At 24.3% G+C, this 15515-nt stretch overlaps 1 protein-coding gene across 3 annotated transcripts in view; it reads right to left on the bottom strand.

Annotated features, from left to right (window-relative positions):
* Positions 1 to 15515, bottom strand: part of LOC112685208 (segmentation protein cap'n'collar) — a 93801-nt gene that overhangs the window by 32851 nt on the left and 45435 nt on the right. For all 3 annotated transcript variants that reach the window (XM_025557029.1, XM_025557030.1, XM_025557028.1), the window contains 2 exons: positions 8927 to 9066; positions 3626 to 3739 (listed from right to left, as the gene is read on the bottom strand). In XM_025557029.1, coding sequence (XP_025412814.1) covers positions 3626 to 3739; positions 8927 to 9066 — 254 coding nt within the window. The remainder of the gene's footprint in view (positions 1 to 3625; positions 3740 to 8926; positions 9067 to 15515) is intronic.

The raw sequence follows: 15515 nt of genomic DNA, 5'->3' as shown, positions 1-15515 counted from the left end.
TTATTTAACTTTTTGTATAGCATTTTCAAAAATATATATTTTAACTTAGGGACTAACATTTTTAATAAGAGTTAAGATATTTTATATTATTATTAGATTGTATAGTTAAATATGTCTATTTTAAATACTAAATGACAATATAAAACATGAAATATAACAACCATTTGTGGTTTCAACATGTCTAAATAGTAGTGTTTAGATATATTTAGTCTGTAGATGAGGTGATTAATAAAGTGTGTCACAATAATAAATTATTTAGGACCATTACATGCATTGCACTTGCAATATATGATAGACATTATGATTTATTAAGATTCATTTGTTATAAAAATATAGTGATGTATTCATGTATATAACATCATGCAAATCAACAATGTGCAAATAATATGTTTATAGTTATATTATATTAGCTGATTTGATTTCTGAGTTAATATATTATTATTGATTAAACATAACGACAAAGTCTAAATATTGGTTTTATTATTAAAGCCAATTTGAGAGTAAAATTAAATATTAAAACTAGAATGTACACATGTATACATGATTCATATTTTATAATTAATTCCTGAATAAAATAATTATTATTTTATTATTTTAATAGGCAATATTTTATATGAAATATAATTAATAAGATAATAAATTATTATTCATATAATATATATACTCGTATTATTATTATTTATATATGTAATACTGCAAACAAGTTCACTCATATCGTTTTTAATCTAGATGCATGTTGCGTCACACTGCGAACGTTAAGAAACGCTAAAATCAATATGGATCAATCCAAAGTGAAACTAATGAATAACGGGGTAAAAATAATCACATGAGGAGAGAACGTTATTAGTAATAACTTATTATTACTATATTATGTTTATATGTAGAGATATAAGTATATAATCGTACACACAAAGCTATTGATCATTATTGGCGAACGATACATAGAAACATTGATCGTTGCCGGCAGGCTATTAAAACGGCAACCGTGATTTGCGTCGAGTCGGCGTTGCCGCCAACAAGCACAAGGCTTGTAAACAAAAAGCGAAAAATAAAAAAATTAAATAAAAATAAAAACGCTACTTTCTATACGCCTATATCAATGCACGCAACGTATAGCGGTACTTTCTCTATTCGAGGAACACAATAGACGTCCTGCAATATATATACTTCCTGCAAACATACGCGCGCGCTGCAGCGCGGCACGTTATCATTATGTTGTTGTATGGGGCGTGTGTGTATTAAATGGACGAATGAGCGATTGTTGATAGAAATAATTAAATAATAATAATAATAATAATAATAATAATAATAACAATAATAGTATCGATAGATTCACATAGATTACTATACTATGAATGGATGTGGACAAATCAAGATATCCCGTCGTGGTCTTCGTCGATGGCGTTTATGATTATATATTATACATTAACTTACATATCATACAAAACGGGACTTTAAGTTGAAATTCATAAAAAATAAACTAAATTTAATTTGAATTAATGAAATAGGTCGAATATACACACTACGGATTCTGGTTTTGTGCATGGCGTAAAAAAAAAAATAGTAATAATAGTAATAATAATAATAATAATAATAAAAGAAGGCGTAACAGAGAGGCGTATTTACAGCCTTGCGGAGACTGCACTGCCGTCACGCTCCGCGAACTCGAGACGCGTTCGCAGAGCTATAGACATACACAACACACATTTTAAGTCCATCGCCAATGTTGTATTTCAGTTTTGTAAAGGCAATTACTCGATTTGGTTATTGACTCCGTATAATTAATTTCCTTTTAGATATTTATGTATTCATGTTTAAATGAAGGTACACGGGTTTACAACGGATGAAAAACAAAATCCATGCTCAATGCGAAAAGAGGTACTCGGTATACGACTTTCAATTGCAATTTCCTCTACTAAGAAAAAATAGAATAATTGAAAAAAAAACAATTTTTAAATCAGTCGAAGGAATAATGAATTGTGAATGAATTATAATCGCTCGATTTATGGACTGAAAGCATAATTACCAAATAATATATTTTAAATTAATATATTTAGTGCTAAAATTATGCCGAATTAAAACTACAATATAAGTAGGTATGAAAAAAGAAATAGGTCTTAATTTTTATGAATATATGAATTACACATTGTCATATTATAAAAATGATAAAAATAATATTTTATGTTTACGTCAATATCATTTTAATATATATCTTCACCAATCATAATCAAACAATACATTTTGTATTTAAAACAATAATAATAAACAATAATGTAACCAACACAAATGTAATTTATTTCTTAAGAAATTAAATTAAATATTATTAATGGAAAATATTTGTTTCATAAGTTTTTATTTAATAATTGTATTAAAAATGTAATTAATTGAAATTAGATAACTGTATTAGGTATTTATAAAAACTATAATAATCAGTAACATGGCTGGTCTAGGAGGCTAAAATCCTATATAAATATTTGGTTCCTAAATTTTTACGACCAACGGAACCATCAGAAATAGTTTGTTTTTTGATGGAACCCCAATGTCTTTAACTCCAACTCAACTCCAATTTATTATTAATTTATTGAAAAACAAATATTTCAAAAAATGTTTTAAAGATCATTACTACTCTCAATATCCACATAAATCTTGCGGAACCCGTGAGATTGTTCCACGGAACCCTAAGGTTTTACGGAACACGTTTTGGGAATCGTTGCTATATAGTACTATAGCCAACCACAATTAATTTATTCTTGAAGAGCTCGAAGTTACTATGTGAAAAAATTCCAAAAATCCACCTCCTCCTTAAATTGTGCCTATGATTATAATATTTCTTTCAATTAAATACTAAAACAATTATTTTTTTGTTATTCACTACTAATTAATTACAGTTGTCGTATATTATAAATTAAATTAAATTATTTAAAATATATTAGTATAATTTGTATTATATTTCAAACAAATTAATTTTATTTAGTTTTAATTTATTATTTATCATACAAAACAATTTAGTAAAATTTCTGTTTTTCATTTTTGTTACAATAATTTTAAAGTTTTTACTTTTTATAAACATTTTTAAACAATTTTATATTTTGAAAGCCGAACATCATTTTTGAAAATATCGATTCATTAAAACTAATTTAGATTAATAATACTGTTAAAAATATTTATAATTTAGATAGACAGTTAGAGTAATAATTGATAGTTAAATACCTCATATTACATTACCTACATAATTTCTACACAATAAAATTATCTGAATAAATCATTGACAATTCAATGAAATATTACAGTTATTTTAATTAGATCGAAATTTTTAATTTAATATTGGGCCATATAATTAAATACGAATATATTATAAAAACATAAGCGCGAATAGAGTGACTGTGGGCAGTTCTCCAAGAATTAATATATATCCCTCCTAAAAAAAAATTAATCACTTCACTACATGTTTTTTTGTGATGTAAAAGCATATATTAAATAACTGAGTTTCAGCCCTACCGAATTTCAAACTTTATACACAAGTGTTTAGATTTAAGACCATATAATTTTCAAGTGGGAACCAGAATTTTAATAAATAAATATCTACATTCTAAGAATAATCTAAAATTATAAGAGATTAACTAACTTGAAAATGTCTAGAAGACGTTGGTGGTTGAGAATAACACTGCATCATGTCTGCTAAAAATTCGCAGTTCAAGTCAAACTCAGCCGATGGTTCGTACAACGGAGATTGTTTCACCTATAGCAAAGTAAAAAAAACATAATAATAATAAATAGAATACACGAAAATAACAACAATGTAACTCAATAAAAAGTATAATAATATATACACCTGACAATATTACACATAAGTATATAGGATGATCGATGTGTACAGGAAATTGTACATTGGTTACGGACTTTTTTTTATATTTTATCTTTGATCGACTCTCTATCACGCTATATAAAATCCACTATGAATCCCATAGAGAAAACACATCACCCATTTTACAATTCGATTTTTCCACTAATGTACCGTGGTATTGTATTACTTTAGTGTTGTCTAGTTCATATTGCATATACGCTACACACAAACCAAAGAAAAAATATGAATATCGATTTTGAATTTGTAACGAATTATTTACTAAACATTTATACGGGTTAAAAATTATAAATTAATTTCAATCATTTATCTAAATACATTCAAGTAACTGTAGATTGAATTTATAATTGGTACATTCAAATTTCAACTGAACATGTTTTGTAAATACATTTTTTCCATAGAATGTTATAAATTAACTAATATGACTGTTCATAACTAAAGATTTAATTAAGAATATTTATTATTGTTAAATTGATATATTTAACGATGAATTAAAATAAACAAAATTACAACTATATCTGTTAATAATTTAACAAAAGAAGAAGATTGAAGAAATAATTCACACATTTAACGTATAAATAACTTATATTAAATAGGCCTAGTATTATATTTTATTATTATATTTAAATAATATTTATACATTATAAAAATATATAATATATATGAACAAATAAATATTTTTAAGTTCCCTAGGATTATTATTTCTTTAATTATACACTATTTATTTGAAGGAATGATTTGATGGACAAAAAAAACTATATGGTACAATTGGAAAGTAAATAAACTGTCTTAAACATCTAAGGAGTAGGTAAACTATAAAATTTAAATGATACACTATGGAATCAATGACAATTATTTTTTCTTTGAATACTATTTAATAAAAATCATAATTTAAATGAAAAAATATTAATTGTTTGAAAAAAATTACAAAACAATACTTTTAATTGGTTTCCTAAGAAAAATATGAATTAGAAAATATAATAGTAATTCTTACTTAACTATTTTATAATTTCAACTTTAAAACTATTTAAAAGCATTTTATAATTATTTTATATCACTGATATAATTAAATCACAAATTTCTTCATATACAAGAACTTTAATATACATTTTGTTTAAATTAACACCATAATTACATATAAATATTAATAAAATATTTTTAAATTTGGCGATAAAATATAAGTATAATATAAAAAAAAGGTGAAATTCTTTGGTCGAGTGAAATATAGTGATACATTGCTGTATTGCTGTATTAGTATTGTAAACTTGATGCCAATGTACCATTACTTTCGATAAAACAATTTTAAGTGAAAGAAATCAGGTGAATCAGTTTAAATTTAAATGATGGTTGATATAGTAGAAGAACCAAATTTTACAGTACATTTTAAAGTTTGAACTATAGCAAAATAAAAAAATTAATTTTTTTTCTTCAGAAAATCAGAAATTCCAAGTATCTATAAACAAGCTTCATTAAAATAGGTATTTCATAACTACAAAATGTAAAATGACTACATTTCAAAGTATCAAATAGATCACATTTTTTATCAGAAACATCTTATATTTATGATAATAGGAGCAATCCTTCTTGCCGAAATCGTGTACACAGACTCAAAAAAAAAAAAAAAAAAAAAGAAGAGTATAGTAGGTCACAAAATAATATGTGATTTTAGAGGTGAGGATCTCGGTAGGAATTTTAATTTTTTTTTTTTTGCAATTTTTCAATTATTTGGAAAATTGTCGAGGAATTCAAAATACAACCCCAGAAAGTATCATTGGTATCCATATCAAATATTTTACTTTTTATTTGGTGATAATCGAAGCACACTTTCCGGTCGAAATCGTAACATAGTCACAAAAGAAAAAAAGACACACTCACCATAGTTAAATTAAAAAATTCTTAATTTCACTCAGAATTTAAAATAAAATAATGAATGATACGATGAAATAAATAATTCAAAAAAATTTATTAATTTCTTATAAAAAACAATTCAAATAAATAATTGTCACCACCTTCAATTTTCATGAATTTTCAACCACAAAAATATTCCAAAATGTAAAGAATACAGAACTGAGCTACAGATACTTTTATAATTTCTATAAATTTAAATGTACTTAATTTAAATTAGTAACTTATATAAGAATATATCATACAAAAAAAAAAAATAAACTTTAGAAATTTATAAATTTAATTATTATGTGTTTGACATTTTGTTATTATTATGAAAATAATAAGAAAATATTTACTTTTATTGAATAATTGTAATATATACAGTAAATAATATATAAATTTCATAACTATATAATAATAAAAGCAATAATGAACATAAAAAGTAAAATTTTCAAAAAGGTAGATAAAATATTTAACGTTTAAATCGAAATTAATTTCATCTTACTTCCGAAGTAAAAAATTAAGAACATTTTAAATATTTATTGAATATACAAAGAAATAATTATTTTTCTTGGAAAGATAATATATTTTTTTACTATCAGAAGTCGTAACATAATTAAAAAACGCCAGATAAAAATAAAAAAGTTCAATGTTATTTCGATTAAGTATACTTTTTTTAAAAGATATGACTTGTTTCTCAATTTAAATGGCAGAAATATAGTGAACAATTATTAATTTAGAAGGAATATGACACATTATATTGACATGTACAAATATTAAAGTTTTTTTAACTGTAAAATGTTTATGATTTACAATTTTTAAGTATTATTAAAAATATTTTACTAAATAAAATATAAAACAATATTTCAGTTAATTTAATAAATTATAATATATTATTACAATCAAACAATTAGTTAACTTAATAATTTTCAATGTGCAATCAAAATTTAACATTTAAAAAATTGTTAAGTTGAAAAAGGGTTTTAAAATAAATCAATCTTGAGTATATTTAACCTTGCATTTTATTAGTGACTTTCTTGTAGTTCGAGCTGTATTACATTAGTATTTATTTTATAAATAATTATGTATTTCCCACTAAATATAATTGAATATCGGCTAATTAAAATGGTAAGAAGTAGTTGGTAAGTATATTTATGCATAAAAAAAATAATATAATACATTATTATTTCAGTACTATATAGAACCAATAATATTTTTTATGGTTTGTTAATAATTATTTAAAATTATTTTGAATGCTATTTATAATGGTACAAAATAACACTATTAGTAATGGCAAAACTTTTATTTAAAAGCGAGCTGCTTATCATACAAGTTTTCAAAACACAACATACTATTCAATTTAAAAATACAAATTATTTAAATTTACAATATAAATAAACTTACAGTATTTATAATCAAAATAGGTAAATTTAACTAACAATACAATTTTTTTTTTTTAAATAGTTATTTAGAATGTATTGGAACTTAAATTAAGCATTTACTTTGCTTAAAAAATTACTAATAGGAAATTGATTAATAAAAAAAATTATAAATATTTAGTTTGTTGAATGAATATATCTGAAATACATAATAACTGACAGAAATATAATTAAAGAACAAATTTAGTTTAAATACAACCTGACTAACTTACAACTACGTATAAATACATAGTGAAAAAAATAAAATAGTTTAATTTTACTTAAAAGTTAACTTAAAATTTTACTTAAATATTTAAAAAACTGTAAAAAATAATAATAATAATTCGATATAAATTAATAAGTACCTATGTATTTATAAACACTTAGTTTGAAGTTATAAGGTCAATAAAATATATACTTAAAATATAATTTATGAAAAACCCAATACTAAAAATAAGAATAATTGTATTAAATAAAAGATGGAGTACCTTTACAATTAACATAAAAACATCCTCAACAGCATTTAAATATACGTTTCATGAATCATAATATTTTTATAGATTAAAATCATCTTGTATTTTTAAATATCTAGATAATTTTAAAATATAAAGTCTATATTGGAAGATAACTCAGCTCCTTTAATATTTATTTTTTTTTTTCTAAAATAGCATCTTATAAAACTATAATAGTTTAAATTAACGTAGCAGTGTAGTTAAAATATAGTACGCAGTATGTGAGATGGATTTGATTCATAATTTATTTTGCTATATTAAATATAAAAGTATTTCTAATTTTATTAGTAATCAGTATTTATAAATTTTGTTTTTAATGTAACTGTGTGAGTAAAAACATTAGTGGCCGGGGAACTTTGGAACATATGATATCCTCAAATTGTTTGGATAGGGTCGATCGGAATAAGCCGTATATTAAAGACTGAATTAAATTGAACTGGGTTTCAGTGTCAATATCGACTGAATATTTTCCTATGGATCACCACTTAAAAAGGTAACATGAAGTGACTTATTTATAATACTTAATACGTCAGAACTAGCGGGTAATTATTTTACGATAAGAACGATAACTGAGATTTTTAACAGGGAAAATAACCTCTATTTTTATTACATAATTTTGATCCCGAATCGCAGTTTATAAACTGTGAATTCCTCAATTTTAGTACTTTTTATTTTGAATGTGACTTGATCTTTTAATAACAAAACCAATAGACAATAATATTAACTTACAATTAACGAGTTAAAGTTCCCAATGATAAATTAAGGCTATAAGCTCATATAGCTGTATTATACTCCAATAAAAAGTAACTAAATTGGTGTTATTTAGATTGATTCCATACAGTATTACCTATACTATTTTACTAAAAGGTAAATAAAATAGAAAACGTATAGTAAGATTATATTAGTGTAATTTGTTAATTAATACAACATATATTTGAGTATGTCAAATATATACAATAAAAAATTAATAAGAAATACTAAAAATTTATAATTAAAAAAATGTTTAATACAGAAAATGTATAGGTTGACTTCAAAAAAATTTTTTTATGCTACTACTATAAAAGTTTTATACTAATGATTAAGCTACAATAAATTCCTATTAGAAACAATATAGTTTGATGGTTTTATTAAAAACTTAAATAATAGCTAGAGTAATGTAGATTTTTAAGAAAACGGCTGAACTCTATCGTAAGTAAATGAAATGTAATTAAAAATATTGAAGATAAATAATGTATAAATTCACTCACTTGATAATCTGACCTTAGGCTTGGAGAGGCACCATGACTACTAGAAGACCAATGATTTTTGTAATTAGCAGATTCATTGACATCCAAATCCGACGTTTCGGTGTCATTATCACAAGACGTACGTCTTGAATGATTTTCGTCTGGAAAAGTTCAACACAATAACGGCACTTAAGTTTATTACGCGAACGTAAACGATCAAATATAGTTAAAATAATAGCTAATAGTATTCGCGTGAGACTGATTGCCCTATACGGTTGAATATACCCGGTTTAGATGGAGTAAAATTAAATTTATTTTGTTATTAATTCAGCGAATAAAACGCTAAGTCATTGAGGACAATAACGACCACGACAGCGGTCCCTTCGGCCCTTAAAGACGCACTAATGGATAAGGTGAACCAGATGAACAATATTCGGCGAGTATAAATTGAGATTTCTAATAATTATTCTTTTTATACGCGGTAAAAAGTTTAATGCATAAATGTATACATAATAATACGAAGACAACGATAACGATAACGACTGCTACGACGACGACGATTAAACGATACGGAAAAACCGAACGAGCGACTGCTGATCGGTGGGCTGCCGAAAAAATACAGTTCCCCCGGTCCAAACACGATTGAGGCTCTCCGACATAATATTTTCCATCAATTCAACATGGCCGCCGCTGCCGCCGAGTCACTTCAGTTCCCATGACCCCGCATTCCTGACCACCACCTCCACTACAACCACCGCCACAACACCACTGGCGGTCTTCCGATATATATATTTTTATTTTTATTATTATTATTAATCCCCCTCCACGATTATTTTCGTACGTTTAAACGACCACTACCACCAGTGCAGAGCACATCATCTCCTTCTCTATTGTGTGGCGCGTTCGTACGATACGCGGATAAGATCCATCGTATGGTTTCGGGCTGTAGGTGAACCGAGTGTAAGGTATATACGCGACGCTTTTCCCGGGAGAAAAACACTTCCGATAACTATATAAGTGTATGTTACATTTACACACATAGTTATAATGCATCAAGGGAAAACGATTGGGTATAACTGGAAAAAATGAATAACCATATAATATGTGCAGTTGGAAAGTAAGAAAATTGGTGATAATGATTCGCTAATCACGGATAGACGTAGCACAAATATGATTACTACCTATACAACTGAAAAAGTGGGAGTTGAAAAAAATACGTGTAAACAATAAGCAATGAGTTAAAGTTTATATAGTACATAAATAGTATACATGAAATGGGAATATATAATAATAATCATAGTTTGATAGCAAAATATTTCACTGTTTTTCATTGAACATTGTTTGAAATTGAGAAATAAAAAGATCGATAAAAGGTAAAAAATAATTATCCTAAACTATATTACCATATATTTGATTAGGTCTTTCAACATTTGATCGTTTAGAATATATTAAATTCTAACCTCATAGACCCCCTCTTGTATCAACCCCTGTATATGTCCCAATATAGTAATTTAATACTAATTTATTTGTTCTGGTACCATTAAATAACGTATATAATGAACATGTGATGTTAATACAAACCTCATATATGAGACCACATATAGAATACGTATTATGACTATCTACAAGTCCGGGTTTATACAAAATTCACTGTATTTATGCATGAAAAACAGGAGATTCGTATTTGCAGACGATACTATGTGTAGTGACGTGTAACGTAATTTTTTAGAATAATTCACATAGATATCAATGACAAAATTAAAAAAAAAAATAAAAAAACGAAAAATAATATACACACACGTAAATAAACACGTACAGAAGTATAAGAATATATTTTCTGTAAATATAATTTAGTTTCAATGATTAAGAAAAATGTTGATTCGAATTACATCATACAAGTATGTTTAGATAATTTATTTAAAATAAATAATACCTATACTGTTTTTTTACAGATTTTTGAGTTTTTAATTCTTTAAACATCGCATTCACAACAAAAGTTTACTAAAATACAGTTGGAAATAAAAATCTATTAAAAAAATGTAGTAACATTGTTTTTAATAATTATATAAAAATTATTTTGTTATTTTATCATTTTAAATATTTCTATTCATAATAAATATTTACTTAGATTAATTAACATGTAGATGTAATAATATGATATTCTTCATACCCGAAAATCGACGTGATAATTTTTAAAACATATATATTAGAATTAAAATTTTTAATTTCAATACTTATACATAAAATGAGTTATTTATTATATCTTAACCGATTTTAACGAAAGAAGAGAAACCATATTTTAAAATTGAAATAAATCACAAATATTATGATTTTCTAAATACTAAATAAATTATATCTTATAAAAATATGTACTAACAATTACAAGAATATTATTAGTTTGAATATTGAAAAACTATAGATTATAATCGTAATCTACGTATCTAAATAAAGAAGCAAATTAGTTTTGAACATTTAAATAAAATAAGGTGAAGATGGAGTTAAATAGTTTATGTTAAATTAAGGTTTGATGTATCTAATATTATCTATATCATATAATTATTAAAGTTTTCATATCTAGCTAAATTTGTATTAATTTATATTATTCTTTATATTTATGTTAAGCATATATATATATATATAAAGTACATACATTTAGAAAAGTACCACAATTTAAATATCTGGAATCGATTATCACTCAAGATAATAAACTTAAGACAGAGGAGTTGTCGAGAATACAATTAGCTAATAAGGGATACTACGGATTAGAAAAAATACTAAAATCATCTCTAAAAATTTAAAAATAAAAATGTATATGACATTATTACGACCTATAGTCCTGTATGGTTTTGAGACGTGGGAATTAAAAAAAACCGAAGAACAAAGACAAGGGGTATTTGAGAGGAAAGTTTTAAGAAAAATATATGAACCGGTCTTTGATAGTGAAACGAATGAATGGAGAAAATTGTATAATTATGAACTCCAAATACAGTTTCAGAGACCTGATATAGCTAAGAAGATCACAAAAAGAAAAGTCATGTGGGGGGGGGCATGCCTGGCGTAAGCAAGAATCTCTAATAAAGCAAGTTAAAGAAAAAGAGCCTATAGGGAAAGGACCTTTAGGGAGACCCAGTTTGAGGTGGGAAGACTGTGTGAAAAGGACATAAAAGGAAATAATTTATCACAAAAAATCTACATTTAATAATATTAAATAAAATTTTAGAAAAATTTCATAATATATACATTTCAAATAAATATATTTCATAAAGTTTAGAATCTAGAGTAGCAATATATTTTTAGTCTGAGCTGTAGTAAAAAATATTTTTATTGCTATAGAAATATTCCGGTAAGCTATTTTAGTATTTTTAAAAACAAAATTATTGTATAAAAATATGAAATTGAATGATAAAAGTATTTAGATCTGGTTTTCATTCAATTTTTTACTAAATAAATCGTAAAAAGTGTTACATGAAAATCAATTGTAATAACTTATTCATTAAACTCTTTTATTTCAAAATTTATTACACAAATTAGAATTAAAAGTTAGACTTATAAGTTTTAGAAAAAATACTAAAAGGATTTAAAAGAAAAATATATTGTATGCTTAAATCATTTTTAATATGGAGTCATCTAATAGCACCGAAAAGAAAACCCAAATACTATATGGTCTATGTCATAGACTTTGATATATAAAATATAAAATAGACATAATGAATTAAAATATAAATAAAAAAATATTTAAATATATTAAAAAAATATTTAAATATATTAAAAAAAATATATTTGATAAATTAGAAACGGTGAATGATCTTTTCACGCGATTTCTAGTACGATTATTGGCACAGAAGAAATATCTTTATTCTAATTGTTATACTGTCTGTTATAACAATTCGTGACGTAAAATAGTCGCCCTCTTAGTTTTATTGTTCCGGTTATATACTTGACATGTCGAATCATAATTGGAAATAACATTGTTTCATTGAAATAGCGTATACATAATTTTATTAAGAATTATTGAGTTATTAATACACAATATATCTATTAAATATAATATATACCAATCAAGGACTAATTAATTCAGAAATTATAATTATTTTATTCGATATTTTACCTTTCGATCATATAATATTACTTTTTTACGTTTATTTACTGATTATTGTTAAAACGTTAATGACTTAAACATTACATTGAATTTTTAAATTGATATCTGAAAATATGTTTGAATATATTTTAAAAATAGATATTAAAATAAAATAAAATAACTGAAGTTAAAAAAATACTTATTCGATAAAATGTAGAAAAAGAAAGCACACTCTTTCCGGTCATTGAATTAGTTTATTGCTCTAATTATTCTGATCCGAATACGCTTTATTAAGTGATGGTTTAAAATCAATATATTTATTACAATCAAACACACCGGATTCATAGTGGCCCAAATAATATATATATATAAAATTATTTAAAAAAGAAGTATAAATATAAATGTATAAAAATATATATATTAATATTATTTTAAACTTTATACATTATATATAGAGCACGATATGTATTTTTATAATTATTTAATATCGATAAAATGTGCCCCTTTTGATGTTCTGCCATTTTTCAATTATCCCAACCATCTGTCCTAAATTATTAACCAATCAGGCAACATTATTTTATTGGAATATATATACAGAGGGACATACTGGTGCTCCCACAAGGAAAACCAAAACTTGCAGCAGATGGTCTCCAGGTGTTTTTAGGTGTTAAAATATATTGCTCTTTTATTATTATTCATTATTAAAGATAATGATTGTTTTTACATAAAAACCAGCGGAAAACCTGTCAGCAACTACATCCAACATGTATTATTAGTTATTCTTATATTTAATCGGGTTTATTTTAAGCAATTAATAAAATGTAAATAAATGTATTTAATACGTAATGATGTGAAACTTAAAAGCCTACAAAACTATCACAATTATCACTACTACTTTTAATGAGATTTTATTAAAACATTTGAAATATCACAGACTTAACAGTCGAAAAATTCAGCTTAGAACTTTAATAGAAATTATATTAGATCTAATTAAAAATTGTTTAGGTAAACCAAAAATTATCTGAAGTATATATTTTTAATCTAATAATAACTATTTTTTTAAATATACTTTATTGATATAAGACCTTTAACCTACAGTTACTAGTTTAAAAAAAAAATGTACATGATACAATGATATTCTTTAGATGGTTCACTTAGTTTTCTCAGCTTATGTTATAAAAAAAATATAATTCATATATAATTTTAAATCATTATTCTATGCAAAACAATATCACAATTAATAATCTTCTACTTATATATTAATGCATTTATTTATTTTTTCTAGTTTCTATAAATAATGAATATTAAAAAATTCTCAGTTAATACTTTATTAAAAATTGAATAAAGTTCGTTCAGTGGTAAGCACTGAACAGTTCTTAGATTCACATAAACTAGTAAGACTAGTAGATACCAACCCGGGAGGGTATTCCTTCAAGAGGAATTAAGATACTTCCCGAGGAAATATAGTAATAATGAAATAACGAAAAATTTGTTAAAATAATTATATCACTTTACTACCAGTAAAATTAAACATTTATATAGATCTTAATAGGGGTGTTATTATGGGGAGGGGGCAGACTATGGCAAATGCCCTACTCTAAGAAATTTTAATAATTCAGCGATTCTTTGTCCAACGATCAATTGCTAAAATCGGTAAATAGTAAATTTTTATTTAGTAAATTTTTATTTACTATTTTGTACTCAGAAATCAGATAATATTCCCTTTTAAAAAAACATGTTCACGGTTTATTAAAAGTAGGGAAACATTGGCTCCTCCCTGATTTATGTAAATCTTTATTACGTGAATGTTATAAACTTTATTTCTGGTATATTATACATTTCTATGTATGTGATCTTTATAAAACAGTTTTCATGAAATCGATTCCATAAAAATTGAACTCATAATCTATAAAAAACCGTTAAAATCGTTCCTATTTACCCCAAACTGCGTTACATTATATTTGAGATACAGTTTTATGTTTTTATAAATAAGTTCTGTAAAGTATTAAATATACAAATAATAAAATTATAAGTATTTATTTAATTAGATTTATATTATTATTCCATTTAACCTATTGATAAGTAAATTATAGCCTTTAGGATAAGTAAATAAATTAATGTTTTATTATATTTAATGTTATTAATTAATTGGGTAAATTGAAACGTTTCATGTTCTTTGTTTATCTTATTTTTTTATATTTATATTTATCTATATTTCTTTGTTTATGACATCATTATTCATTAGTAATGAATCATTACTAATCCTTACATGTTTTGTTCCAAAAATGTATTTTATTGATAGTCTATCGTCTATAAATATTAAATATTTAAATATATAGGTAACCATCATTTTTTAAATATTATGAAGTCAGCAAATTTAATCAGTTGCCCCACCTTTTCAAAAGTTGAAATTATGCCCCTAGGTCTTAATAAAATTACATTTATTTTTAAGTTATACATTTTAACTAAATATAACTGACGTATAACACCAAAGTCTAACGTCATTTTTTATACTTTTATAAAAAAAAGATT

The sequence above is a fragment of the Sipha flava genome, unplaced genomic scaffold, assembly GCF_003268045.1.
Source record: "Sipha flava isolate LNK unplaced genomic scaffold, YSA_version1 269_pilon_pilon, whole genome shotgun sequence".
Lineage (NCBI taxonomy): Eukaryota > Metazoa > Arthropoda > Insecta > Hemiptera > Aphididae > Sipha > Sipha flava.
This window is presented reverse-complemented; position numbering and strand designations above follow the sequence as displayed.